At 45.5% G+C, this 25,398-nt stretch overlaps 1 protein-coding gene across 4 annotated transcripts in view; it reads right to left on the bottom strand.

Moving 5' to 3' along the window:
• Positions 1-684: 684 nt before the first annotated feature.
• SCUBE2 (signal peptide, CUB domain and EGF like domain containing 2) overlaps positions 685-25,398 on the bottom strand; it is a 66,353-nt gene continuing 41,639 nt past the window's right edge. For 2 of the 4 annotated variants that reach the window (XM_021685760.1, XM_044919849.1), the window contains 7 exons: positions 13,893-14,063; positions 11,711-11,878; positions 10,830-10,991; positions 8,261-8,458; positions 7,023-7,175; positions 1,705-1,784; positions 685-996 (listed from right to left, as the gene is read on the bottom strand). In XM_021685760.1, the coding sequence (XP_021541435.1) occupies positions 844-996; positions 1,705-1,784; positions 7,023-7,175; positions 8,261-8,458; positions 10,830-10,991; positions 11,711-11,878; positions 13,893-14,063 (1,085 nt within the window). In that variant the 3' untranslated portion in view covers positions 685-843. The remainder of the gene's footprint in view (positions 997-1,704; positions 1,785-7,022; positions 7,176-8,260; positions 8,459-10,829; positions 10,992-11,710; positions 11,879-13,892; positions 14,064-25,398) is intronic. The other 2 variants (XM_044919850.1, XM_044919851.1) reach the window with 2 other exon arrangements.

The raw sequence follows: 25,398 nt of genomic DNA, 5'->3' as shown, positions 1-25,398 counted from the left end.
TTCTCATCCAAGGAGATCACATCTGCCCTGAACTCTCCAGGCCCTAACAGCAGTGCCCAGCAGGGTGTCAGAAGGACAGCTGAAGGCACTAAAACCAGCACTGTGCATAGGCCGCCGAGCAGAAGCTCGTCGCAAGGAAGGCCGTCCCTGGAGCTACATGATTATGTCTGTGGACGTGCTTAGTTTTTATCTTTTTATTTCTAATTCTTTCTGCTTTAAGTACTTTCTTAAGTGATCACTGCTTAGAACCCAAGCTCCTGGCATGGTCACGCAGCGGGACTTAGGTCACATGGGCTGGAGAAGGCCATGGGGAAACGGAGTCCTCCCCGGTCTCAGGTGGGTGCCTGGCGCCTGGAGGACTCTCCCTCCTTCCCTCCCTCCCTTCCCCCTTTCCTGCTCTGCCTGGTCACAGCCTGGGTGCAGAGGGCTCCCTTAGGGAGGGCTGGGCAGGAAGAAGCTGAAGTTTCAGCCAAGGCAGCCCCTTCTGTGCCCTCCTCCCCACCACGGCCCCCTTGAGGAGGAGTGAGAACCAGGAAGGACAGGTGTCTCGCCTGAGCTGACTAGAGTCCCGCTCAGCCAGCCCTTGATGTATCCGAGACGTCTGCCCACAGCAGTGAGACTCGGGGGGCTTCCTGCCATTCTATTCTCAGTCCACATCCACAATGCTGGGAAAGAAAAACCAGGTTCAACTTACCAAAATATCTGTATTATCTATAAAAATTGAGCTCTAATGAGTCACTGCTACGGGAGGCCGCGATAGCCAACTGTGTTGGCTGCAGAGGCAGACGGCTGCGTCCCAGAGCCCACAGGCAGAGCGTGGCACCGAGGGGCTCGTGGGCGGGCTCACTTGTAAGGCCTCAGGAACCTGGACACTTTGGAACGGAGCAATCGGATGAAGGATCTTGGAAACATCTCCCGGGATTCCTGGGCTGTGTACTTGAAATAGTTCTGGGGGTGGGCCAGGACGTCAAACAGAGCCTTGATCAGTTTCTTATCCTAAAAAGAACGTGAGTTTTGTTACTGGGCCAAAATACTTAAACATTCCAACATTTTGCCACTGGAACTATAATGGACCCAGTTTGGGGTCCTGGGTTGGACAGTAGGTTGAGTAGCTGAGAAACACTTTGTGAAAATTGTTTCCTCTGATTTTTATCTTTCCTCCAGTTTTTATTTTCCCTAATTATCTACAGAAAAAATGTATTATTTTTATAAAGGAGAAGTGAATATATAAAAAAACAGTTTTCTTTTTCTAAACCAGATGAGATACAATACTGGAATCTGGGGAGTATTTATAGGGTTAGGGATGTGGCAAGTGTCTGGTGATTACTTACAAGTATCTAAAATTGGGTGAACTTTAGGCCTGAAGGATAAACAAGGAGCCAAAGATCTTCAACTATTTGGAGAGTGAACATAGAAACACGATCTGCCACTGGCTTGGATTTATGATAAGCAAGTTTCCCACTCTTCCTTCACACATTTCCAAATGTAAAAAAATACAACTTCACTTGGCAACACTGAAGACAGCCACCTGAATTTTTTTTTTTTTAATTAAGTCTGGTGAAGATATTAAACTGACCTCAGCCCAGAGCAGGCCCAGTGTCTGACAGGTGGCAACATGGAGCAAGAGGAAAAGCTTCCTTCAGTGGAGCCGGGAGCTCCGTGGGTGACGGGTGACTGTGGTGTCCTCCTTGGCTATGTACTCACCTTCAGTATTTCCTGATGGTTCTCAGAGGCATAGAGCCTGCCATCTCTAACTATGTCTTCAATGAGTTCCTGGTAGTCCTCTGTTGGAATAAAGGACATAATTGACATTCAGAGGTTTTTGCTCTTTCCAAATAAGCTTCTGAGGAATGCCCCTTCTGTAGCTGCTATCAGAACAATGACCACTGTGATACTGAGAAGGCTAGCAGAAGAGAACTTCCACGGACGCCCACCACCACATCCTCTCACCTACCAGCCTCTGCACCCGTCTCTTCTGTTCCATCTTCCCTCAGGTGAACCCTCTGTGCATCCGGTCAAGGCCCTTCCTCCACTCTGTCCACTGGCTCCAACTTCTCTCACCAAGGCAGGGGCATTGTTGCAGTAATTCTGCCCTTTCTTTCCTACACGATGGTATTTTCTCTCCCTATTGGGCCTTTCCATCAGCATGGAAACGTGCCATTATATCTCCGATCCAGAAAAAGTCCCTCTCTTGACCTCATTTCTCCCTCCAGCTCCCATTCTACATTTCTGTCCCTTTATTGCAAAACTCCTCAAAAGAATTGTCAACACTCCCTGTCTCTGGTTATTCCTCCTCCTGGATCCACTTCCTCACTCAGCTTCCAGGATACGACACTCTGGTTTTCCTCCCCCCGCACTGGTCACTCTGTCTGAGGCTCATTTGCTTTTCTTCCTCCTCTCCCTGACCTCTTACTGTAGGAGGGACCCAGGGCTCAGTGCTTGGGTCTCATCTCTTCTGTCTATGCTCACTCCTTGCTGAGCTCATCCAAGCTCATGGCTTTTCTCTCCTCTACTTTTCTCTCTTCTATCCTCCTCCCTTTCTTCTCTTTGCCCTCATATTGTGCAAAACAGCTGAACTTCTTATCCACCAAGCAAGACTCTTTTTACTTTTTTTTTTTTTTTTGGATGGGGGCGGGGAGAATTTGGCTGGTTGGAGAGGGAAAAAGCCATATTCATTTTCTTATCAATAATTTTTGGTCCTGACATACACATTAATGCAATGCACTTCATGTAAGCTCTCTGAATCTAAATCCCCACCTTTCAAGTCTAGCCTATTTCCTACAGTCATAATTCAAACCAAGCATAGGCAAAACACAATCTGTTCCAAATTCCAGGCTGAAAAGAATGTCTCTTTGTATGCATATCATGTGCAAGAAAACCAAACAAATCATAAGAACATCATTGGAATTGTGTGGGAAGAGTTCTTGAAGAAGTTTCTCCTAGTCAAGTGATGGTAAATGGAAATTCACTAGCTTTTTATTAACTATTATATAGTTCTCATAATTACTTTTTTTTAATCTATGGCATTGTTATCTTTATTTTATTTATTTTTTATTATTATGTTATGTTAGTCACCATACAGTACATCATTAGTTTTTGATGTAGTGTTCCATGATTCATTGTTTGCGTATAACACCCAGTGCTCCATGCAGAACGTGCCCTCTTTAATACCCATCACCAGGCTAACCCATCCTCCCACCCAGTTCTCATAATTACTAATTGAATACATGTACAACCCCACTGGTACTCTATTCATGTGGTATCTTCCTTCTTATTCTTTTATTTTAATATAAAATATGAGTAAAGGTATTTGTTGTTTATCTCAAATTCCTCTCCTGCAGAGTGTCTTCCTCAGAAAACTAGCTCCTTTGGCTGACGGGTGTTCACCACTAGGAACACCAGTTGCTGTGCTGTGTTCTGGCTAAGAACGGAAGAGCTGTCTGCCGCTACACCAAATGCTTCCAGATTGCGGTCAAAAAAAATCTTAAAACGATTCTCTCCACTATTAAGAACTATTGTGTTTTGTCACTTGCTACAACTGTCATGAGAAAAGCAGTCAGGTGTTGTAGGTAAGAACTCGGGCCCCGGAGTGCCGAAGACCTCTGCAACGCTGTCCTCCTGTGACCTCAGGCCAGTGGTCTAAGTTAATCTCTAAGCCCGAGTGGCCTTGCCTGCAGAACCAGCAAAGAATCGTGTCTACTTCGTGGGCAACTGTGAGGAATGTGCCATGTCAGGGGCACTTAGCACATGCCTGGTACTCAGTACACGTACTCAGTACAGGTCAGCCATGACCGCAACTCTCCCCGTCCTGCAGGGGTCAGTGAGCCGGTCTGCAGCAGCCTCACCTGCCCCCCCCCTTTTTAAAGATTTATTTATTTATTTATTTGATAGAGAGAGAGCACAAGCAGGAGTGGGGGGGGGGCGGGAAGGGGCCAAGGGAGAGGGAGAGAGAGAATCCTCAGACTCCCCGCTGAGCATGGAGCCCAACATGGGGCCCAACCCCAGGACCCTGAGATCATGACCTGAGCCAAAATCAAGAGTCAGCCGCTTAACTGACTGAGCTATCCAGGCACCCCAGCACCTGCCCCTTCTAAACGTGATTTCTAGTCTTCTGGGCTTGGAAACCAGGTATCAAACTTGTCTGAAATACATGTTTAAAAACAAAGATTGAGGGGGCACCTGGGTAGCTCAGTCAGTTAAGTATCTGCCTTCAGCTCAGGTCATGATCCCAGGGTCCTGGAATCAAGCCCCGCATCGGGCTCCCTGCTCAGTGGGGAGTCTGCTTCTCCCTCTCCCACTCCCCCTGCTTGTGTTCCCTCTCTTGCTGTGTCTCTCTCTGTGTCAAATAAATAAAAAGACTGAATAAGCTCTGAGTAAAGACCTGCAACAGTTTTCAACTATTTTCTTCTGTGACATGTGTAAGACACATTCTCATGGGCCTAACCAGAGTTATGTGTAATTTCCCTGGCTCAAGCTGTAACTCTTTATTTGAGAAAATGAAAAAAAAATCAAGATGTTTTTGTGTGCCACAAAGGCAGAGTTGAGAACAGCCAGGCTAAAATATGTGCGCTTTAGTGATATTTATCCTGGAGTCTCTGTGTCTTTTTTGGTTCCCTCACTGATCCCAGATAGGGAAGGCTGTTGGTTGTCCTGCTCTCGGGCAGATGGGGTGCTCTGTCTCTCTCAGCAGAGCCACGTGGGAGGCACTGCTGTCTACCTAGGAGTCTGATCCTATGAGCCCTTGTCTTGGGGGTCTGACATAGTTTCAGGCACAGAGATGATAATCCTGGCTTTTGTAACAGGTTAGAAATAAACTATGTGAACTGCTTTTATAAAATCCATAGAATATTAATCTTTCTAAAACACCTACTTTGGGCACTTGTCTGCCTAAAAACCTTGCACAGTTCAATGGCTCCCTGTGAGATTAGGAACACCCTTCTGAGTCTGGCACTCAAGCCTCTTCACCACCTCCACACCCTTCTAATCTCATCTCTCACTGCTAAGCCCCATGCACCCTACCAACTGACCCAATCAGGCTGTTAATCAGGCCCCACACACGTCAGGTACTTTATCCTGTGGCCTATATCATTCTCTCTTCCTAATGTTCTTCTTCCCATTATAAAACAAAACAAACAACAACAACAAACAACTCATGTTCTTTGAAGACACAAATCTTTTGAGATTTTGCTGTATTCTTTCCAAAAACCCATGCAAAATGAACTGGTGCCCATTCTTCTACCATCACACAAAGCTATGTACCTGCCACATTACAGCATCTCTGAGCTGTGTTTCATCACTAACCATGTGGTCTCTAGCAGCTTGCCCAATGCCTGGCACAGGAGCTGCTCACTAAGTATTTGTTGGGGTACACGGATGAATGAATAAGTTCATGAATGAACAGATGACTTGTCCCCCACTGGATTATGAGGTCTTGCAGGACAAGGTCCAGTTCATTTTGTATTCCAAGTAAATGTTTGTCAACCAAGTCCCAGACCTGGGTAGGGCCCCAGGACTCACATGGACCACCCCTTTACTTAAAAAGAAGAAAATGAAACCAGAGAAGTCATCTGATTTGCCCAAAATCACACAGCAAATTAGTAGCAGAGACAGGGCCAGAACTTGAGTCTTTCTCCTCCCTTCTCAGGATTCCATTTAATAAAAGCCACAGTCATAATTAGCTAGTATTTACTGAGCATTTACTATGTGCTAGGCACTGCACCAAGTCCTTTATGGACTATCCCATTGAACTCTCACGTTAGGTCTAATGATTATCCTCATTTACACATTAAGAAAATGAGGCTTAGATGGTGCAGCCACTCTGGAAAACAGCATGGAGGTTCCTGAAAAAGTTGAAAATAGAGCTACCCTACAACCCAGCAACTGCACTACTGGGTATTTACCCCAAAGATACAATGTAGTGATCTGAAGGAGCACCTGCACCCCAATGTTTATAGCAGCAATGTCCACAATAGCCAAGCTATTGAAAGAGCCCAGATGTCCATCGACAGATGAATGGATAAAGAAAATGTAGTATATATATACAATGGAATATTATGCATCCATCAAAAAAAAAAAGAAATCTTGACATTTTCAACAACATGGATGGAACTGGAGTGTATAAAGCGAAATAAATCAATCAGAGAAAGACAATTATCATACGCTCTCACTCATATGTGGAATTTTTTTTTAAAAGATTTTATTTATTTATTTAATTGACAGAGAGAGAGACACAGCGAGAGAGGGAACACAAGCAGGGGGAGTGGGAGAGGGAAAAGCAGGCTTCCCGTCGAGCAGGGAGCCCGATGCGGGGCTTGATCTCAGGACCCTGGGATCATGACCTGAGCCAAAGGCAGTCGCTTAACCGACCTAGCCACCCAGGCGCCCCTCATATGTGGAATTTAAGAAACAAAACAGAGGATCATAGGGGAAGAGAGGGGAAAATAAAACAAGACGAAATCAGAGAGGGAGACAAACCATAAGAGACTCTTAATCATAGGAAACAAACTGAGGGTTGCTGGAGGGGAGGGGGTTAGGGGGATGGGGTAACTGGGTGATGGGCATTAAGGAGGGTACATGATATAATGAGCACTGGGTATTATATAACACTGATGAATCACAGACCTGTACCTCTGAAACTAATAATACACCATATGTTAATTGAATTTAAATTTTTCAAAAAATGTCAAAAAGAAAGAAAGAAAGAAAATGAGGCTTAGAGATGGTAAGTAACTTACACAAAGTCACCAAAGAGATTAGGCCAGGGCTGGCCCATGTTCTTACCCACCAAGCTATGCTCACTTTTACTTATTTTCTGAAAGATCTTTTCATTCCTATAGCCAGTGTTCCCAAATGCCTGTTTAAAATTCGGCACCTGTGAGTCAGCAATGTCCTTTCTCCCTATCCCACCTGCCTTTCTGAGCATGTGTACTTGTCAGCAATCCACCAGCTGGCCCACAGGTTGGTTCAACTGAAAGCAGAGAAGCTCCCTGCGTGGGATGCAGCCTGAGCCTCACAGTGCTTACCATCGTATGTCACGTAAGGGACCTGGAAGCCTCTGGCACTGTTCCCTTCGTTGGACTTGAACTGAATCCACAGCTTCTTTGATCTGGAGGTGAAGGCGATGGGCCGTTCGTAGGTCTGGCAGGTTTCATATGTTGTCACAGAATTGGATGAAGCTGCCAAGGGAAGTTGGAGGGGGGTGGGCTTCAAGACTCATCCTGAGCAGGCAGACAACAACACTCATCTTTTCAAATACACCATACACAAGTTATGCTCAAGAGCTCTTCAGGCCCAGCTTTGCCATCGCAGGGGCCAAAGCCCTGGAAATTGAGAGGACTGGCTGGTGATTGCAGGCCCCCAGGGCAGGCTCACTGAAAGGCCCAGGGCTAGAGAAACAGCAGGCCCCAGTGCTCCAGAGCTACCTGCTGCCCTCCAGTAAGAATCACCACCGATCCCTGATGGCTTCCTAAGACCAGGTGGGGCCCGGTGGGATGCGCTTTATGGACCTTATCTCACTTAACCCTCTGAAAACCAGAGAAGTTTGTGCAGCTGACTTCAGACACTGTAACCACCATCAGAGTGGCAAACACATCGTGGCTCCGTGTGTCATTATTACTCTCAGTGCTTTAGGAATATAAACTCGTTTATTCCTCATGATGACTCTATGAGGCAGCAACTATTATTATCCCCATTTTAACAGACAAGGAAACTGAGTGACAGAAAGATCCAGAATGTATGTCCAAGACCACAGAACTAACAAGAGGTGAAGCTGGGTTCAGATCCAGGCAATCTGGCTGCTGGGCCCACTCACTACACTGCCTGGAAGTTGTGTTGATGGCAGTGTCTCTCAATGGACCCTGGGTCATGCGCCAAGATGGGAGGAGGGCCCCTCCTGGCTGGACTATGACCTTAGCCTTGGTCAGTCCCCAAGCCCGAGTGGCTTCCCATGGTGAAGCAAGTGTGTGGGGCAGCCCTCCATGAGCTTCACTGGCTCCCCGTGATGTTGTGGAAGAGGGTCCCCGGTGAGCCCAGAGGGAAAGACTGGCCTGCAGAATCACTACCTCTGGGGTTCAGCGAGAGGCCTCAAGGTGGGTCTTTGTCTAAATTTTGTTTCTTGGCAAATGCTATAAACTCACGTCCCATCTCTGTTCTAATATGGAGGTGACACCCTAGGCTTGCTGCCCACATTTAAAGCTGGGAAGCAGGCCAGCAGGCTTCCCCACCAGCCTTAGAAGGGCGGGGGCAGAGAGAGAGGACGCACAGGTTTTCCGCATCACCAGGTAGTCCCCACAGTCGTCTTCAATGGGCAGGAAGATCTCAGGGACCACAATCAAGATTCGGCGCTTGGGTGGTGGGTTGATGGTCCATGTACACTCGGTGTTGGCTGGGTAATTGCCTGGGTAGTTTGGGGATTCAATGTATCCGGTGAAATCTCCCAGCTCCCCTCCACATCTTCTATCTGGAAGGGGAAATGCCATGAGTCATGAAGGCACAACACTGTCATCACTCCACCATGGCCACCAGCAGCTCGGCTGATGAAAACTGCTGCATCCCTGTTGCCATCAGGGCATGGGGCCTGCAGATGGCACCATCGTGGAATTAGTGTGTCCTGTAATGCCTAGCGCTGCCATGGGAGCCCAACTCCACTAACTCCCCACACAGAGCTCACCCCACTGAGTCCCCCTCTGAGTTACCATTTTCTCATTAACTTGAAGGTGATCCTGAGCAGGCCTTAGTGAAACAAAGGACAACTTTGGTTTTCAGTATTTTGTTTACAAAGTCTAAGTGCCAGGGGAACCCATGACACAGAACTTCTAGGTCTGTCAAAATAGGAAGAACAGAGCTTGCTGTGAATTACAGGATATTTGACCCTTTCCTAGAGACCTTGGATGATTTCATGATAGCCATATTCTTTCTCTTTTCTTTCTGGCCAAGACCACATTTTATTTTTGGTGTGGAAGGGAATTCCAATAGGGTATCAGCCAGTATAGGGCATGTTGGATACTCACCTCTGGCCCCAAAAGCAAGGAGTACATGCGTGCACACACACACACGCACACACACACACACACACCCAGCTCACTCATATCTTCATTCATTGACTCTCCACTCACCCAACAAATGTTAGCAAAATCTCTGGGGGTTCAGAAATGAGAAAGACACAGTCTTTGCCCTCAAGGCACTTACTGTTTAAAACTGTCAGGTGAATGTGTACAAGAGAGGATGTTGAAGGGACTTTTTCCTAATTGTAACTGGGAATTATTATTACCATTAGAAAAAATAAACAGGCTCTTCTTCTTGGAAGGGGGTCGAGTGGGGAGAGCCATGGAGTTCAGAAAACTGCCTTCAAGTCTGAAGGACCACCTGAGGATCTGTGCCATGTGGCTCCTCAGGGCCGACCAAGGGCCGGGGATGGGAGGGCAAGGAAACAGATGTCATCTGGGTATCAGGAATAATTTTCTTTCTTTTTTTTAAGGGTTTTATTTATTCCTCGTTGGCAACCCTGTCGGGACCCCTCTCATTCTTGAGAGCTTTTTCTGTATCTTTACTTAATAAACTTCTATTGCTTTACTCACATACAAAAAAATGTTTATTTATTTGAGAGAGAGAGAGAGTGAGAGAGAGAGCATGAGACGGGAGAGGGTCAGAGGGAGAAGCAGACTCCCCACTGAGCAGGGAGCCTGATCCAGGACTCGATCCTGGGACTCCGGGATCATGACCTGAGCTGAAGGCCTTCGTTCAACCAACTGAGCCACCTAGGCGCCCAGGGAAGAATTTTCCAACACTGAACCTTAATCCCAAATTCCTCCAGTGTGGGGAGACCTCCTTGCTCCCCTACACCGCTGTCTTACTGACAATAGATTAGCTGCAATTTACTTCTAACATTTCCTGGAGAATTTTACATAATGATTAAAAACCAACCGGGGCACCTGGGTGGCTCAGTTGTTAAGCGTCTGCCTTCGGCTCAGGTCATGATCCCGGGGTCCTGGGATCGAGCCCCGCATCGGGCTCCCTGCTCCGCGGGAAGCCTGCTTCTCTCTCTCTCCCACTCCCCCTGCTTGTGTTCCCTCTCTCGCTGTGTCTCTCTCTGTCAAATAAAGAAATAAAATCTTTAAAAAATTAAAAAATTTTAAAAAATAAAAATAAAAACCAACCAACCAGCCAACCATGCGGCAAGTCCTTAAATGATCTGCTTCCCCATTCCTATAGGATACAAATCCAAATCCTTTGTGTGGCATTCAAGGCTTCCCTCCCTGATCTGCCTCAGGTTCCCCTCAAACATTGCATGATCCAGGTCCAGGGGTCTCTTCCCAAAAAGCCTTTCACTTTTCTGAGTCTGTGCTTCCTCGCGGCTGTTGTCTCGGGTATAAAGTTCTTTGTCCTGCTCTCTCCCATGCTCTCCATCAAAACCTTCACATGCCCTCCAGAAGCCTTTCCTCATCTCTCCAGACAGAACGAATTGTTCTTTCCTCGGCAATCCCACAGCCTGTGCTATCTACAGGGCCAGGGACTTACTCTGTTTGCAGTGTCTAGCATGTAACAGGTCCTCAAACAATGTTTGCTGAACTGAAATTCTGCCCCTGGGAGGAAATGTCAGCAAGTATAGCCTATCAAGGTGCCTAGAGAAGCAGCCAGGATCAACACAGTTGAGTACCTGGGGGCCAAGCCTGGCTCTCCTTTAGCGCCAACCTGGGGCACCGGGAGCTGGGCGAACAGTGACCTCATGGTTCTCAGTGGACGTGGGACACCTGCCCCAACCCCCCCCAGCGTCAGGTGGACCCAGGCACTTTCCTCTTGGTCAAGACTGTGAAAGCCTTAGAGAGACCTACCTTTACACTGGGTTATGTTTGTGGAGCCGTCAAAGTCAGTGGTAGTATTTCCTGGGCAAGAAACACAACTATTTTTTCCAAATTCAGGTTGGTATGTTCCTGCTGGGCAGCGAATACATCGGTGAGTGGTGGTGTTGTAGAAATGTCCAGGTGAACACTGAACTGTGGCGTTGGGGAGAGTGGAAAGAATGAAAAAAAAAAAAAACAAACTATTTTCATTACCGGTCACATAAAGTTTTCACAGTTCGTGAAATAAATTTGTATGCCCAAATGAAGTACTGCTTTCCTACTAATCTAGGGCTAATCAACACTTAATTCCCTAAATAGCCAGCTTGGGGGACTTGTGACTCATGACACTGAGAAAAATACAAAGGGAACAAAGTATGGGTGTATCTTCAAAGCGTTTACAGTGCATGCAGTCAGGCATAAATGAGCACCACCCAGGTTTTCATGCAGAGCACGCTTGTGGGTTCTGAGCTTGCCAAGATGCCCAGCCTGGGATTGGGTCCCTGGGGGAGGCGGCAGTGGGGCTCTGGGGACAGGTAGGACCTATATGAGAGGGGAGCTGCAGGGAAGGGGCCTGGGATGGAGGAAGGCTGGAAAGAAGGAGCCAAGAACCTATTGCACAAAACCTGCTCACCTCTCCCAGACCAGTCGGCCCCATCTGCAGGGGCCCAGGTGGCTGGGGGAGAACACATCTAGGGAGTTCCCATGCTCCCCGCACTTCCTGCAGGGGCGGATGGAGCTGGGCCCTGACCTCCTGCCACCGGGATACCCCACCGGGCACCTCCGGACTGGGCTTGATCGGAGCTTTACCAGACTCCCGTGGTTCTCAAAAGGGAAATTCAGTTCTGGAAAAAGACAAGCTGCCAAGTCCTCACCTCTAGTTTCACAGTCCTGGAAGGAAGTGGCTCCCTGGTGTTTGGTGGGGAGGCCTCCCCCACAGGGGAAGCAGGAAGTTCGGCCGGCCTCAGGCTGGAATGTGCCCAGGGCACAGAGCTGGCAGGGTGCAAAACCATCTGCAGAATATTCCCCAGGTTGGCACAGACCTGGGAAAAACCAATGACCCTCAGTGAGCAAGGCCCCGGGGCGGACCCCTTCCCATCTCTCTGTTGATGAGCTCAGAATTTGGTCAGACCTGTGGCCCCGTGCTGACCTGGGCTCCCACCTCAGTGAGAGAAGCCCTGTCCTGCCCCACCACTGCCCCTGAGCAGATGGCATGTGAGCGCCTGATGTTTACACGCGGGGCTACAAAGCACAAGGCAGAGATGGAGACCAAGGAGCCAAGTGTTAACAGCTTCCACCGTAGGCACCAGGCCTGGGTTTGCTTAAGGTTGAGGACTCCACAGTGTCCAGCCAGTGACTGCAATGCAGGAGCCCCCAGGGAGGGTCCTCTGCTCTGGAATCAATCTGGTAATTCAAGCCAGAAGTGCATCCTCACCCAGCTGACTGCATTCTAGTGATGTCACGGAGGAGTCTCCCTGTTTTATCAGTTCTATTTACTAAGTCACATCTCACACTAAAGTGTGTCCCGGCCTCCCTCTACAAAACCCAACCAATCTAATCCACATTGATAGAGGGACCTAGTGGCATTTACTTTAAACACCTTACTTCAGTACTTTTTAAGTTTATGACAAGAAGCACAGCCATAAACAAAAAGATTTCTAAAAGCACATGTTCCTTGGGCATTGGCTTGTCACTGCCAAGACATTATGAAAATCTGTTGTCTCTTGTACTGCTGACATCTCTCCCTTATTAAATTTCATGGACTTCTTCCTACCCATAGATTATAGGTACAATGGCATTTAATGAACACACACCCAAGGGAAGAGTCTGGGGTCTGTTAGACCTACATTCTGATTCCAAATCTTCGACTCTGACTGTGTGACCTTCAATGACTCACTTTAGCCTCACAAAGTTGTTGTAATGTTACAACAACCATAGGAATAATTCATGTAATACATGTCGCATGATGTCTGGCATAGGTAAATATTCAATAAATGTTAGCAATTGTTATTATTACTAGTATGATTATTACTATAAATATATCTTAATAAGGTCACATATAAGTGTAAGTAGATGCCCCAAGTGCCTCCTTATAAGCCTGCAGTTGGCCCGGGGGGAGGGGAGGGGCAGAGGGAGAGGGAGAGAGAATCTCCAGCAGACTCCCTACTGAGTGTGGAGCCCACCACAGGGCTCCATCTCATGACCCTGAGATCATGACTTGGGCCAAAATCAAGAGTCGGACACAACCGAACGAGCCATCCAGGCGCCCCATGACTTTTAAACCATTTGAAAGGTCCTGCAGTTGAGTCTGGGGTGGTGTAGGTGGGAACTAAAGCTGGCACTGGGAGTCACTGGGAAGAGAGGCAGGGGCCGCAGAGCGTCTCGTGCTCTGTGCCGTGGACGTCACCTACACGCCGCAGTGTTAGATCACACCTTCTCTTTGAGCCCACAGATCATACCTTCTCTTTGAGCCCACAGAGCATCAATACAGCTGGCCCTTCTTCCATTTAATAAAAGTAAGACATTTGTTAATAAAATAAATAGGAACCACGCCCACAAAACTTAAGTAAGCTTGGCTCCAGAGTTAACATTTTATAAGGGACATTAAAAACTCTTCACAGAGTTCTAACAAAAAAAACAGATGGATGCTCTTTAAAAATCAATAAGGTATGAATTTGAGACCAAAGTTGAAAAATTAATCAGAACTACTTTCTCCATGTTAACACCTGCAGATAGCCCCCCGTACACTGGGAGATCACTCAGGTCTCAAGGTATATTTAATTACAATGAGTACAGATTGCAACAGCAACACTTACACCTTTTCTTTTGCCAATGTATTCTATCAGCTTTTCATTTATTTGTTTAAGTGAGCATCAGCCCAGCATGTGTTGGGCATGGAGGTAGGCCCTGGAGAGCCAAAGATGAAGCCAATATGGTCCCTGCCCGTAGGAAGCCCACAGTGCAATATGCACTGTTTGCACTGAAATGCTACTTACCCTCTCTGTCTAAGTAATATTGGAAACCAGAGGAGTAAGAAGGGGCAGGCGGAACCCTTACCTCCACATTCGGATACATTCCAAGCTTCTGGAGTCTTCAGGGCTCCAGGATTTTCTGGTCTTGGGCAAGGTTCGCATGTGATTTGTCCTTCCTCATTTTGGAAGGTTCCATTTGGACACAAAATGCAGCGTTCTTGTGCTCCATCATAATATGTCCCAGCCCTGCAACTGACTAGCCAAAGGGGGAAACGATCTGGTCAGTGAGGGCACAGAAGCCAAGGAAGGACGATAGGAGTGCTAGAGATAAAGGTAAATAGATGGCATTGACCCCACCACGCTCCTCCACACAAAAACCCTGAATACAGAATGTGTACCATCTTTGGGTCTTCCGTGTACACCTCTTGCCATGATCCCTGTTGCCCACTCTTAGAGGTGTTCACATGGTCCCTAGATCATGAGCTCCTTGGAAACAGGGATCACAGTGGTCCTAATTATTTTTGAGCACAAGCACTTGATGACTTTTCCTATTTCACAGGGCTGTGAGAAGGATTATAAAGTGAAAATCATTCATTGAACACAGGCCTAATGCTGAAAGAACAGAGAAGAGGGTGCTATTAATTCTGGCTGATGGCATCCCTGAAGGCTTCCTAGAGGAGGCCACATTGATGTGGGACCTTAAAGGATGAATAGGATCTCTCCAAGAAGGAAAAGGGGCAGGTCATAAAAAGTCATGCATGACATATAGGAGGAGAGGGAAGAAAGGAAGGTTGGGATAGATTTTAAAAATTCTTGAATGCCAGGCATTTGGGTTTTCTTCTTCAGGTGGAGGAGCCATTGAAAGAAGAGGAATATGACCAGAGCTGGGTCTCACTCTCTGGTGGCTGTGGGGAGGGTAATCTCGAGAGTCTTACCAATAAGCTCTCCAACACAACATGCTTCATGTTTATAATAAAGTTAATATGTTATGAAGAGTAAACCATGCTAAATGTCTCCCCAAAGAATAAACTATAAGGAAATTAATAAACTATGCTTCTGACTATATTTCTGGTGTTGTTAGTTAAATGTAGATTTACATCTTGTTTTAGGATATGAATATAAAGTAAATATGCTTAAATGGGTTCTCTAGTATCATATTCAAACATCAACATAACCATCAAAAGAGCCTTTCTAATGGCTAACATTTACTGAGTATTCACGATCTCCTATTCACCATGCCAAAAGCTTTACATACATTATCTCAACTATCCCTAAAAACAACCCTAAGGATCTAAAAACAATAAGGAGTTGGGTGCTATTATTAACTCCATTTTACAGAACAGAGACTTAAGGACGTTAAATGATTTGGCCAAGGTCCCACAGCTAGTCTATGAAATACACCTACGGTGAGATTAAGAGCTTTGAGTTTAAGGGGGAGAGAGGTCTCTAGCAAAAGTGCGGACTGAATCATAATTCAAGACTTTGCCAAGGATTCTTTCTGTGGCGTTAGGGGAGTCTGACTAGAATAAACACATTTTCTCTCATACTTAAGCTGCTGAGGAATAGAAATCAAAATATCACATGATAAAATTAGCTATTATATCTCTTTAATGTCTGTGAGGGGAAATACCTGTTTTCACGCTATCTGACGAATGCAATCTGCATATACACTTTCAGGGTTAAACATGGCAAAGTTCTCTATTACCATTAATAAAAATGTCTTTTCATTATTCACTCCATAATCTAAAAAAAAAAACCCCAAAACAAGGTTTTTTTCTAAATCATAATAAGCTAAAATATGCCACATTTCAAACACTAGGTCTACAATTAAACATAATCAATCCATAAATTCTACTCTAAAATCTAAATTTTAATACTTTTTTAGGTTGTTTGGATTGTCTCTTTAATATTCAGGTATCATTTTTATTTAATTTTATCATATTAAAAAAAATTACAAGTGAACCAAACTCTTGCTTTCTCGGCAACCAACATAATGAGTCTGACGCCTAGACCTGTGGCAGACAAGAGTCTAAAATTCCGGACCTAGTCTCTAAATGCAGCCTCCCTGGATAGTGTTTTCCCTGATGACTCTGGTTTCAGCTCATCTCCCATGAAAAGCTGGGCTGAATTATGTACTACGAATTTGTGTCTTCTTATCCTGTGTCCCACCTGACTATCCTAGGGCCCGCAGGCCAGGAGGGAGAGAATAACTCCTTCCTGGCTCTAAGGAGTCAACTGTGTGGAGGCTGGCAGACAGTAAATAAAACCGAGGCTGTCCGGAGCCCCTCTAGCCAAGCCATTTCCATTTTTGTAAAATTCAATTGCCTAACGGGAAAACGCCAGATGATGGCAATGATTTCAAAGCCTCACTAACCATAACTTAGAGTCAGATCAGCATGGTCGTAGTTCCTCCGGTGGAAAACAGGTCCCTTCCACAGGCACACAAGAAAAGCTCTGGTTCTCCCCGGAAAGCCTAACTGGATGGGCTCCCTCAGCTCCAGGTGTCCGCTCGCGTCCTTAGAACTATTTACACTCCCAAAGCCTTTTCGAGGTTACATTTTGAGAAGCTTCACAATGTTCCACATCTGCTGCAATTTTCCAACTGAGCAAAGGGCTGAGAAATGCCCCTCGGGCCAGCCTGCAGAAGGGAGGGTACCAGTTCTTTTTTTCTCCCCGTGAAAGGCCTGCTTCACATAAACAAACTCATACTGTCGCTCACAGTTTCCATTTTCCTTCCAGAAAGAACTACAGAAATAATTCCTGCCAAGCACTTTCCAAATTAATTTGTTTCTTTCACAAGGTGAAAATGAGCTAAACAGCAAAGAGTGATTCTGAAGACATGCCTGAAAACTGTTTTGCAAATGTGCTGAAGATCTGGCCTGAAGAGACCTCACTCACACGTTCCAGTTGGTTCTCTTTTCTCCTTGAGCAGCCAGCTTGTTTTGCTGCCCCAGACAAAGAAGTCAGTTGCCCCCAGAATACTTCAGGATCACAGCAAAGCTTTTGTGTGTCTTCAGCGACCATTAAAATCCCATTCTCAAATCCTACACAGCTGTTTTCTCCCCCTCTTAAAAAAAAAAAAAAATACAAGAAAGCTTTTCTGATGCAAACGAGAGAGACCAGCAGGGACCAGGATTAATGGGGACAAAGAGACCTGAAGGCTCACCCTCTTTTCAGCAGGATGGCCTTTGAGTATTTCAGGCTATGGACAAACACTATGGTCTCTCTGTGGTGAAGATGGTGAACCTAATAAAAGAGGTCACTCTCTAGCATCTGTTTCCTTAAGAGTCACGCGTTGACTTCCGAAGGAAAGCCACAAGCAGCCCCCGCAGATTCCCAGGGTGTTCAGGGGCTGCTGCTTTGTCACAGCTCAGAGGCTAGAACCACACGGTGGCCTTGGGATCCTGGTTTGAAACCCTTTTAAATGAGTGTTTCAGGATAACAGGAGAGAGCACCCCCCTGGCTCAGAGGTTGAGCTGTCACACCTGTTCAGGTCTTGGTGTGTGTTCAGGTTTGCTATTCGAAAATGTTTTTAGAGTTGGGACAGTGGACTTGACGCCTTCCTGGCTGGGCTCCCCAGTGCGTGCTATATTCTCGTCATGTCTGGTTAACGGGGGCTGAGATGTCACTTCCTTTAGAGTGACTCTTTTGCCCTCAGTTTAAATATTTCCCCGAAGATTTGCCCCTTGCCCTCTTTTCTCTTAATGTGGGTGGCTATCCTTGGGATGTCACCTGTTGTCCCTGTGAAAATTCATTAATTCAGTTAAATATTTAGCACTAATTATGTGCGGAGTATTGTTCTAAATGGAGCTGGGGCTATAGCACAGAAGACAGACATGGTCCTGCCCTCAAGGGACTCTCATTCTAGTGGAGAATATGGACAATAAATATATAGTAGAATGCTACCTAGAGGGAAGTATGGTGAAGAAAAGTGAAACAGGGTAAGAAGGGAAGACAAAGGGTGGGGGTGGAGTTCGTGTGTGGAGTCTCAGAAGAGTGGCCAGGCTTTCCTCTCTGAGCAGAGATCAGACTGAAATTAGGGAAATGGCCTTGCAATGGTATTGCCTGTTAGCAAAAAAAAAAAAAAAAAAAAAAAAAAGCCAGCGTAGCAGGAACAGAGTGAAAGGGCCAGGGTGATAGGAGAGGAATTCTAAAAAGCAAGCAAGGGCCAGATGATGTAGGTTCTTGAAGGTCATGGTAAGGAAAGTAGACCTTACTCTAAGTGTGTTGGAGGTTTTGCGTAGGGGAATGGCATGGTCTGACTTCTGTTTCTAATAGACCTTCTGGCTGCGATGTGGAGAACACAGTGAGTCAGGCAAGGGTAGGAAACAACTCAGAGGCTGTCACAACAGACTGGGCCCAGGATGCTGGTGGTTTGGAATAGAGCAGTAATGATGGAGGAAGACAAAACTACTTAGAGTCAGAATATAATCTGAAGGCAGATGTGACAAAATTTGCTGATGGACTGGGTGAGGAGCATGACAGAATGAGAGGGTCAAGAAGAATGTGAGATTTTCCATTTGAGCAACAAGGTAAATAGAGGTGCCGTTTACTGTGATGAGGGAGAAGCAGGTTTTACTTGAGAAGGAAGGAGGAGGATAAAATATATTGTTTAGACACGCTGAGTTGAAGATGCCTGTTGGCCAGGCAAATGCTGGTATTGAGAAGGCATTGGTTTTACGGGTGGTCTCCAAGGTCAAATATTACACCTTGGGGCCTTACGAAATGATCCACTGGGTATGGGCAAAGCCTTTTCACATCTGTGCCTATTAATTTTTACCTAAAAATTAGACACAAAGAAAGGTTCACGGGCTCAGTGTATGGTATGAGATAGGTCCCTCAGCCGGTCCACATCTCCATGAGTCATAGACATAACACGTGAGGACACAAAGTCTCCAAGGAAAGAGAAGGACAGGCATTCCACAACTCTGGGGGTGGGAAGGTGCTGACAGCTTTGCTTCCTTTCAATGTATTGAGAATCGCAGTTTGCCTGGTTGAATAGATTTCCTGATTATATTAACCATCTTCAACCAAACTAACTGGCACAAAATAGACAGCAACTTCAAGCAAGCCTGCAAAAACCCTGGCCTGAAACTACAAGCAACAATGCAAGCCCCGGGTCAGGGACAGGGAAGAGCCGTGCGGACGCAACTTTTACTCCAGGACTAGTTCTTTGTCAAATATCCTGACACTGAAACAGAAATCAGATCTGACAAGAGCTGAGCCAAAAGACTAGCAATGAACAAAAAGGCTATTTGAAAGATAGATTTACAACCACTACTGTTAGTAATGGACCTTGCCAGAGGATAAATGTGGTACCTAAAGATGCTAGCCAGTTATTTTAAAATTTTTATTTAATATGTACTGCCTTCTGTTATGATATACATAATATATTAGCCAATAGAACAAGTATGTAGTTTTGAAATAAGTAAATGTTCATAAATTCAAAAATATTTTACTTTCAGTGTGTGTTTGTGTGTGTGTGTGTGTGTGATGAAGAACATTCAACACATTCTGGGATAGAAAAGTCCGGAATTCAAAATAGACATCAGAGCTGGAGAGGGCAGTTTGAGAGTCACCAGCGCACGATGGTGTTTAAAGCTCCGGCAGTGGATGAGATCAGGTAGGAGAGCGTGAAGGACTGAGCCCCGGGGGTACGTGGTGTTGAGAGATGAAAAATTAGGGGAGAACCAACATAGAAAATGAAACGGGAGCAGCCAGTGAGGTAGGAGGAGAACCAGAAGAGTGTGGTGTCTGAAACCCAGGAGAAGAGGGTGTTTCTGGGGGGAGGGAGGGGTCCCCAGTATCTGAATGAGAGTTGGCAACTGGATTTGATCACATAAATCTTGGGAAAAGCAGATTCAGTGGAGACGCTGGGAACAAAAACTCCAGACCGGCTGGAGTTGAAGAGAAAATGGGAGGGGAGGAAGCAAAGACAGCAAGTTTAGACAATTCTTTTAAGGAGTTTTGCTCTACAGGGGGGGTCAGAGAAATGAGGCAGTGTCTGGAGACAAACAGGAAGTCAAAGGAGGGTTTGTTTGGTTTTTAAGACGGGAGATAGGTTGGTGTGCGGTTGGCAATGATGCAGCAGAGAGGAAGGATGCTGAGATGAGGGGACCGAGGGCACAACAACAGGAGCAATGTTCTTGAGAAAGGGAAAGCAAATGGGCTTGGTCGGAGCATGGGCTGTTCATCCATTTTAACAGGAAGCAGGTCAGAGTACGTGTGGACAGATGCAGGATAGGAGGGCTGGTCTACACATGATAAGATAAAGTCATTTTCCTAGATTCTCAGAAACCCATGGACATCACTGCCTGGAAGTCTTGTTGCAACGCAAATTCAACATGCTCAAGGCGAATGCCTCCCTTCCCTTCCTTGCCCAGTCCTTCCTATCCCTCTGACTTTGCTTTTTATAAACAGCATCTCTGCTCCCCCAGTCACCAAGCCTCCAACCCTTGCAATCCAGCCCGTAGTTATTATTCCGGACCTTTCCTCCCTGCCCCATCAGTCAGCCAGTTGCAGCATTCTGCAGCTATGTTCCTTTGGTCCATCGGCTAATCTCCATAATCTCCATCCCCGTGGCACCAGTGTGCTTTGATTCTCACCATCTCTAATCTAGATTTCTGTGATACCCTTCCAACGACTTCCCTTGCCTCTGTTCCTCCCTGCCTCAGCCCGGGCCCAGCCTACCGTCAGACTCTCGTTCCTAAAATGTTTCTCGGACTGCTTCCCTCCCTGACTCCAAAGTCTCCTTGACTTGGCTCCCTGCACTCCTCTTGGTGTCTTTGACTCAGAACTCAGTCTTTAGTCTCCTTTCCTGCATCTGAATTTTCTTTCTTCCTCGGGCTCCTTCAAGAGCCTATTTTTTCCTGCTTTTCCTATAAATCTTTTCTGATTATTTCTTCCTCGATGATCACATTCATCCAACCATTCAACCAACCCACAGGCTTTTTCTCCATGCCTCCTGCATATGAAACAGGGCTGGGTGAGATGAGGGACATGTGGGAAGCAAGGGATGGATCAGAGGCCAAGTCAGAAACCTCTGAGCTCACCCCAATTCTTTCCTCTTCTCAGTCCCCAATCCAATTTATCACCAGATGCTGCTCACATTTCCTTCTAAACATGTCTAGAATCCATTGCTTCTTTTCTAGTCCATCTAGTGCCTTCATGTTCTCAATATCTCTCATGCAAAGCATTCAAAACCTCCCAAGGTGGGTTTTCTGCCTCTGGTCCTGACAATCAATCCAGTAAAAGAAATTTTGCTAGAATACAAATACGACCTGGGCATTCCCTGAATAAACCCTCTAATGGCACCCTGTCACCTCGATATACAGCCACGGCTCCTTAGCAGCATACTCAAGGTCTCTCATGACCTACCGTGCTTTTCCCACGAGCCAAGCTACCCACCACATCCCACCTTGTGGGTTTAGTGATACTGAGGTATCCATCACCCCTGTGCGCATCTTGCTCAGTCTCATTCCCCAAGGTTCCTCCTCTGCCTGAATACTTCTCTCCATTGACGCTCCATCTGTGCATCTCTCAAAACTCAGCTTAGGCTTCTTCTCTTTGGGAAGGCTTCTCTAACTCTTCCCTGGGAGGACCAAGTGTGACTTGAGGGATGGTGTCTTATTTATCCAGGCCTCCTCAGCACCCGCCGCAGGGCTGGCCCATGGAGGGTTCTCCATATGAGAGCTATTGGAGTTAGATAATTGCATGGCACAGGCTGTTCCCAGAAGTGAAAGCATTCCCATTGAGAGAGTATGGGACATGGGCTCTTGAGACAGGTCTGGATCGGAAACCCTGGCACTGCCACTTACTTGCTGGGTGACGCTGGGAAAAGTCTTTACCTCCCTATGCCTTAGTTTCCTGATCTGTAAAAAAGGGATGATGCAAAACAGACTTATGATGAGGATCAAATGAGATAATATATGTAAAGTGCTTAGCACAGTGTTAAACACACTGTAAGTGCTCAATAAATGTCAAAATTTTACTAAATTATGTGTTGTGGGGTTTTTTTGGTTTTTTTTAGAGAGAGAGGAAGAGAGTGAGTGGGGGGGGGTGGGGGACAGAGGGCGAGGGAGAGAGAATCTTATGCATGCTCCATGCCCAGCATGGAGCCCAACGCAGGGCTTGATCTCATGACCCTGAGATCATGACCTGAGCTGAAATCAAGAGTCGGACACTTAACTGACTGAGCCACCCAGGCATCCCCTAAATCATGTTTTTTAAACTCTTTTAATCAAAAGAATTTCCTACCAAGTCTGTGTGATAAGTATTGGTCTAATATCGGTCTATATTGCTAGTACAGACTTTAGATTTTCCATGATTTAAAACAGAAAAGAAAATTTCTGCCTGTTCAGTTGCAAATAATTTCTCAATTCTGAAAAAATTAAGAAGAAAATGCCTGGCTCATTCCTGCCTCAGGCCATTTGCACCTGCTGATCTCGCCACAGCCAGAACACCCTCTGCCCCCATCAGAGCTTTACAAGGTCAGCTCCTTCTCACTTAGATCAAATGTCACCTGCTCTGAAAGCCTTCCTAAACACCTGTGGAAAGTAATCCCTCCTCCCCTCGGTCCTTCTCTGTATTTTTATCTTCGTAGTACTTATAACTTCTGAAATTACCTTTTTCTTTACTTTTTAATTGTCCATGTCCTTCTGTAAGAAAGTGAACTTCAGGGGCGCCTGGGTGGCTCAGTTGGTTAAGCGACTGCCTTCGGCTCAGGTCATGATCCTGGAGTCCCGGGATCGAGTCCCACATCGGGCTCCCTGCTCAGCGGGGGGTCTGCTTCTCCCTCTGACCCTCTTCCCTCTCGTGCTCTCTGTCTCTCATTCTCTCTCTCAAATAAATAAATAAGATCTTTAAAAAAAAAAGAAAGTGAACTTCATAAGAGTAAGCTCCTCACCCATTATGTTCTCACTGCTTCATCCCAAGTTCAGAGTGGCACAGAGTGATATCTGAATATATACTGGTTGAATGAATTTTTCTCAACACTGCAGAGGAAAGCTACTGCTCTTGAAAGTTGAATTAAACCTTCCCAGTCTCTCTCAAGAACCCAGGCACAAAATACTTCCCAGTTTGCCAGTTGCCTGGATTGTGTCTTCTAAAAATTTCAGCAAGTTTTAAGAATAATCAAATACTAAAATATATATTTAGGCAAGTATATTCCTTAAATAATTCATCCTTTATGAAGGGATAAATAGCTATGAAAGATACATAGAAACCCATGTAATCATTAATTTTTCTTTAGGTATAAAAGACTTTATGAATTAACTATGGAGCTTAAGGAATTTGTTCCTCAGAGAATATAATCACTATTTTTTTTTTTTTGCCATCTTGCTAGAATTGATCACAGATGGTACAAAGCTCACCTGCAGCAGGCTGTCCCCAAAGTCCTTACATGCCAAATGAATGAGACTTTTCTATGCAAAAATGACTATAATAAAGAAAGTGTTTAATTGGTCAGAAGTGATTATGTTCTTTGATGAATTGGGACTTTAAAATTTATTTTTTAAGTGATATTGGAAAAATAAACAATTCAGTGGAAAAATAGGCAGAGAATGTGTATATTCTCAGAAGAAATCCAAATGGCCACAGGCTTATGACAGCATACTGTTTTACTAAATAATCTAAGAAAAACAAGTTAACATTTGACTATCATTTTTGCTTAGTAGATTTGCAAAAATTAAAAATATCAATGATAAACAACCCATGTTAGCAATGATGTGGGACAATGAGCACTCAGCTACAAGGTTGGAGGGAATCTGTGGAGGCATGGTCTTTTCGGAGGATAATTTGGCAGTGTCTATTAAAGTTTTAAGTCTGCATGTCTTTGACCCAATAAGTGGACTTCTACGACATTTCAAACATGTTGGCCACGTGCGCAAAAAAGAATCTTTGTGCAGCATTGTTTGTAGTTAAAAAATTAGGAATGTTCACCAACAGGGCTATGGTTAATAAATACTGGTATCTTAGAACAAATACAGACTAGGAAGCTTTAAAAGAAATAAGGTAATTCCTCTATTAGCACAGACGGGTGTTCATGATCTACTCTATCATTAGAAACAACACAGCACTATTCAAATTGTATTGATATATATTTTTTAAGGTGGGTGGAAGGGCCGAGGGAGAATCCCAAGCAGGCTCCAGGCCCAGTGTGGAGCCCAGTACAGGGCTCGATCTCACAACCCTGAGATCATGACCTGAGCGGAAATCAAGGGTCAGACACTTAACCGACTGGGCCACCCAGGTGCCCCATATATTGATATACGTTTTTAAAATATGGTTTTTTCATACATAAGCCGATAGCTGTCAAAGTTATGCTTTTTTTTTTTTTAAAGATTTTATTTATTTGACAGAGAGAGACATAACGAGAGCAGGAACACAAGCAGGGGGAGTGGGAGAGGGAGAAGCAGGCTTCCCGCAGAGCAGGGAGCCCGATGTGGGACTTGATCCCAGGACCCTGGGATCATGCCCTGAGCTGAAGGCAGATGCTTAACGACTGAGCCACCCAGGCGCCCTCAAAGTTATTCTTTTAAGGCCTAAGTCAAAAACCCTGTTGCCCCTCTACTCAAACTTTTCACTGGCTTTGTTTCTCATTCATATTCAGAGTCAAGAGTCCTCACCCAGCTTGCCATTCCTACGTGATCTGGCCCCTGGCTACTGCTCTGACCTCCTCCCTCTCCCCTCTCCTGCAGCTATCCTTCTGGCCTTCTTCCCCTTGCCTCAGGGTTTTGGGTACTTGCTGCATCCTTCAGCTGGGACTCTGTCCAAATGACTCTGCAACAACCACAGTCTCCGACCATAGTCTACATTTGCTGGGGGGGTTGGGGGGGGGAGTATGTTCCTCCTCAGCCATCCCCCTCCCCTGCCACATTCTATTCCCCTGCCCTGCTTACCCTTCACATACCCTTACCACCACTGACTACACGATATACTTCCTTCTTTATTGGTTTGTGATCTGGCTCCCTCCTCCTAAGATTTTTACCTTTTTGTTTCATTACTGCATTCCCAGCACCTGGAATAGTACCTAGCACACCGTAGGTGCTCAATAAATATTTGTTGAATGGAAATAAAATTTCATTTTTATATGTGCATGAAAACCGATGTAGAAAAATACATAGCAACCCACTGATTCTTCCCGAAAGAGTAAGATAACTTTTACCCTTACTATATACGTTTCTGTACCACTGGAAACGTACACTATTTCGGTACCTGGAAATGAAGTAAAAAATATTTTAAAGGAAAAATGTAATGGTTCCATCTGCCCTTCCAGCAACTCCAAATGCTTTTGGGGGCTCCTTTTGACTGACACTGAAAATAATTTTCAAAAAGAACTATCCTAGGCATGTCTCCACTGTATGTACCACCCAGAACTCAAAAAATACCAGTAAACTTGATCTTTATGAAGTTCTAAGACCAGCAAATAGTCCAGGAATATAAGGAACATAAGACACACTCTCCGCTCCAGCACACTCACTCCCTAGCCCACACCATGTGTCCTCTGGGTAAAAAGCCTTTCTTTCTTTTCTTTCTTTTTCTTTCTTTCTTTCTTTCTTTCTTTCTTTCTTTCTTTCTTTCTTTCTTTCTTT

The sequence above is a fragment of the Neomonachus schauinslandi genome, chromosome 11 (genome assembly GCF_002201575.2).
Source record: "Neomonachus schauinslandi chromosome 11, ASM220157v2, whole genome shotgun sequence".
Lineage (NCBI taxonomy): Eukaryota > Metazoa > Chordata > Mammalia > Carnivora > Phocidae > Neomonachus > Neomonachus schauinslandi.
The sequence above is the reverse complement of the archived record's forward strand: the minus strand, read 5'-3'. Positions and strand labels throughout refer to the sequence as shown.